Genomic DNA, 4418 nt, shown 5'->3' with positions numbered 1-4418 from the left:
CAGGCACATGGGAGGGGAGGGGCAGGAAAGGGGGGAGTGGTCAGCCCTCCCCTGATTTGAAGCCCAACCCACCGGGAGAAGGGCAGAGGGGAGGAGGGAGGAGGAGGAGATCCACGGAGAAATGGGGAGGAGCCAGAAGGTGTGAGTCTGGAAACCGGCTGCACTAGAAGCCCCCAAGGACCCAGGCCTGAGGAAGTTTGTGTCCCCCTTCCCTAACCTTAACCCTCCTCCTCACTGTCTTTCTCCCTTTTCCTTTTAGGGAGGGTGGGAGCTGGAGCCCCAGCCAGAGAGCGCCCTCCAGGACCCAGCCGTAGCAGCCAAAACTGAGGACAAAGGCAGATTGTTGGGGGGACAAGGGGGCGCTGTGTGCCTGCTGCAGCGCCTCAATGGGCCTCTGTCTCTCCAGCATGCCAGGAGGGCAGCCTGACCCCCACCCCAGTGTTGAGGGCTGGGCCAGGGAGCCCGGGAAGGGGGGTATGGGGGTAAACAGCGGAAACTCTGGAGGTCAGCGGGAGAGGGCAGTAGGTGAGGGCTGACGGTGGGGCGGAGGAAGGGACCAGGCTGGGGACCACAGGATGTTCATCCCAAAGACAAATGAGACCACTTTAAAATACAGATTATTTATTTGGATGATTCTCTCCAGGCTCAACAACAGCCTCTTCCTCAGAGGCACCCACGTCACGAGATTAGAAACTACACCAGGGTGCATAAAGTAGAGCATCCAAAGTAGATGCCCACTGAGTATTTGAGGAATGAATGAACGAATGAACGAATGAATGAATGAAATGAGGGGCTCTCCTTTGGCCAAGGGGAAAATACCAGAAAGTGTCTGTGCTGCACCAGGGCAGCTGGGGATGGGAGGAAAGAAAGAGGCAAAGAGGCTGAGATTTGAAGACATTTCCCAGGAGGAAATGCCAAAACGCCAGCTTCCAGGGACCAGAAGCAGCAGCTGCTCCTTTACCATCACCCTGCATTTCCCATCCACTCCAAAAAGTGCAATGTGCGTTCCCCCTAAAGTCCTCCATCCTGTCCCAAGATCCTGCTGCTCCAGGTGGTGCTTTGGAGGGGCTGAGCATTCGGGCATCCTGGCTCACCATGGCAGGTGGTTGTACACCCAGCTCCAGTGTTTGAGCAAGGACCAGCCCGGGGCTGCACAGCTAGGCCATCACACGGGGCCTCACGCACACGCAAGCCAAGGAGACACGGTAGAGCCGGCGTTCCAGGCAGTAGCCATTGTGAGCACCCTGCTCTCCAGGGCATGGCCGCCGGTAGAAGACGGTCTGGTTGTGGTAGAGCAGCTCCGAGTTGCCCAGGGGGTCCATGTGGGAGCCTGTCTGAAGGCTGACGCAGTGTGGACACAGGCAACGTGCATGGTATAAGTCCTGGGGGAGCCGGTTCAAGTCCCTGTCCAACCTGTGGGGGTGGCAAGCGTCAGGCCCTGGAGGGAGGCTGGCGGGGAGACGGGGGACCAGCTAGGAGCTGGGAGGGCCGGTGTGGAAGTGCCAGAGGCAGGAATTGGGGCTGTGAGGGTCCTGGCTTCTCCCAGTTCTGGTACCCACTTGCTGGGTGGCTTTGAACAATTCACCCCCTCTTCTCTGGGATTTATTTCCCCAACTGTAAGGGAGGGTTGGGGATGGAAGAGTGGCTTTCCAACGGGTCCTGGAGCCCTGAGGGAGGCAGGGGAAGGTGAGCAGCTCCTGCCTGAGCCTCCACCAGATCAGCTCTGCTTCTGATATAGTCTCTGGTTTCTTTTTGTAACTGTCATTATATTTTTAGGGTTTCTTTTAAATCTAAGGTAAAAACTGCTCTTACATCCAAGTATAAGGAAGCATAAAGTGAAGGCTGACATTCTGTCTCCCCATCAGTCCCCCTCCCCAGAGGGAGCCACTGTCCACCAATCCTGCCCTTCTGCCAGACACTGGCTGTGCTGGGTTATGGGTTATAAGCACACATAAGAGTGTATGGTGGGGGCAGGGTATAGCTCCCATGGTAGAGCACATGCTTAGCATACACAAGGTCCTGGGTTCAATCCCCAGTATCTCCTCCAAAAAAAAGAAATAAATAGGTAAACTGAATTACCTCCCTCCACCAAAAAAGTGAAAAATAAATAAATTCCATAAGTGTGTGTGTGTGTATGGTAAGACTTATTTACTTATTCTGAAAGGATTTCATGGCCAAAAAAAGACACAGAAAGTAGGTGCTCCAAAGGTCTGGAACTCCAGAAGCCCAGTGGGAAAGAGTCCCTGGGTTATAAAACCATCCTTCAAACAGACAGGCCTCGGCTAGCACAGCATTTTCCAGAGGGGGTTCCCTAATACCTGCGCTGCAGCAGTAGGGGTTCTGTGATGAGTCTTGGAATGTGCTGAGCACACTGGGAACCTCCGAGGGGTGGGGCTCCAGCCGCTTTCCCCAGACTTATTCCACATCATCACTTTTTTTAGGGGGAGGAGCTTGTGGGACAAGTGTTGCAAAGAATACGCTTTGGAGAGGACCAGCCCAGCAGTTATCAAGGTTTCCTGGCTTCCTAACCGGCAGTCTAGACCCCAGCCCAGTCAGCCATCTTGTACCCAGCCTCCTCAAAGGGGATTTAGCCCAGAACCCAGCCAGCCCTCTGAGACCACTTCAAAACATAGTGAGCCAGAATCTTGGCCCTGGATCTAGTCTCAATCAAAGCTGACCACCCACCCCTGACCCAGCCGGACCCACTGACCTTCTCCATCCATCCCCAAAGCCAAGACTAGACCAGAACTAGACTTATGGGGAATGGAACACAAACACCCCATGAGGACATAAGACAGGAGGAGAAATATGTTTGGGATCCCTAAGGCACTAATTTTTAATATTTTAAATCATTGTCCCGATTTCAGTGCTTCCTAATATTTTTTTTACATCATGACACAAATAAAGAATTCTAATATGGGTGTGGCACCCAGTGAAAGAATCAGACTGCTCACAGTCAAAGATAGCCAGCCTGGGGCTCCAGCCACCCAGATGCCCCCCAGAGTGGACAGAGGATCCCATTCTCTTGGTATTGGGCTGTTTGTGCCTGTATCATAAATTATTCCCTGATATTTTAGTTAGAAAAACATGGCCATTGTAGGGGAAGAAGGAGGTGGAGCGGGGTTGGGGGGAGGACGAGGGGGAGGAGGAAGATGGGAGGGAGAGAAGTAGAGGAAGAAGAAGGGAAGAAAACCAACATTTTCTGTATTAAGTATAGATTTTTCGTACCTTATTTCATAGGATTTGCACCATTAGCCTATGGAATATTCTTTCATTTCACAGATGAAAAATACTGAGCTTTGAACCCTTGAGTAATTGGCCTAAGGTCACCCAATTAGAGTCAGAGCTAGGTTTTGTCTAACACCCAAACTTTAAGGCCTCCCTGAGGTGAAAAGAGGCAGGTGGGCCAGAATTGGGTGGAACTCCCCCGGCCTCTCACACACACCCTAACCAGCAAGGTTCAGGCATTCGGGAGGGGACAGGGGCCAGCACACTCACTCATATCTCCAGGGGGCAATGGACCTGCTGTTGAGGGGTCCATCTTCGCTAGCTCTGCAAGACTCTGGGTGGTGGGCAAGGCTGGCAGGCTCTGGGGGAGGCGTGAGCACAGTGTTCCACTTCAGCCACTCCTCAGTGGAGTTCTGTCCTTTGCTGGGGCAGCAGCTAGGCCAGTGGGTGCAGCACTGGAGCCACAGATGAAAGGTGTGGGTTCCCATAACCATTGCCAAGAATGCAACCACCTGTAAGAAAAGGCCAGTGAGAAAACTGCTCCCACCTCCTCTGGGTGCCCCTTCCCCGAACTGCTCCCTGAGATTCTGGATTCAGGCTTCACCTGGTCCCCAGCCCCAACCCTGGCAGCTATCTCCACCCCCAGCCGCATCTTTGCTCCTGCCCCGCTCAGTGCACTCACCTGGTACATGCCGGATGCTGCTCGCCCAGCCTCGGAGCCACACTGGCTGACAGCAGGGCCTTGTGGAAGCAGGTTGACTGGAGCAGTTTAGGAGTCCTGGTTTTATTTTCAGCAAGCCTGTTTTGTTTATTCAAATTTATTTCCACTACCTTTTGACGGGTGTGACCTGAGATTAGAACACCAAACCAAACCAAAAAAAAAAAGAAAAAAAAAAACCACTTGGAAGTGTTTCCAAAAGCTGCTTTAAATGTAGACTTCATGGAAGTTGTGATTAACGTCATTGTAAGCCTGGGAACTTATTGGGCAAACTTTGTTCTTTGTGCTTTTCTGGGTGTGGGGTCAAAGCAATAGTATTATGCTCTTCTGTGCCTTTGAGAACTGGCATCATGGGAATTTCTCTAGTTGGCTTGGTACCCAAAATTAGGGAACATCGCCTGGCCTCTCTTCAGGAAGCCTTGTTCCTATGATCCCTGCTGCTCCCACCCAGGGTCCTGTGTCTTCTCTTCCC

At 52.6% G+C, this 4418-nt stretch overlaps 1 protein-coding gene across 1 annotated transcript; it reads right to left on the bottom strand.

The window, feature by feature from the left end:
* Nucleotides 1-1118: 1118 nt before the first annotated feature.
* Nucleotides 1119-4175, bottom strand: IL25 (interleukin 25). Its single transcript, XM_010989446.3, has 3 exons — nt 3911-4175; nt 3499-3740; nt 1119-1413 (listed from the first exon to the last, which is right to left on the bottom strand). The coding sequence occupies exons 1-3, from the start codon at nt 3917-3919 to the stop codon at nt 1158-1160; spliced, it is 507 nt and encodes a 168-aa protein (XP_010987748.1). The 5' UTR covers nt 3920-4175; the 3' UTR covers nt 1119-1157.
* Between the last annotated feature and the right edge of the window lie 243 nt (nt 4176-4418).

The sequence above is a fragment of the Camelus dromedarius genome, chromosome 5 (genome assembly GCF_036321535.1).
Source record: "Camelus dromedarius isolate mCamDro1 chromosome 5, mCamDro1.pat, whole genome shotgun sequence".
Taxonomy (NCBI): Eukaryota; Metazoa; Chordata; class Mammalia; order Artiodactyla; family Camelidae; genus Camelus; species Camelus dromedarius.
This window is presented reverse-complemented; position numbering and strand designations above follow the sequence as displayed.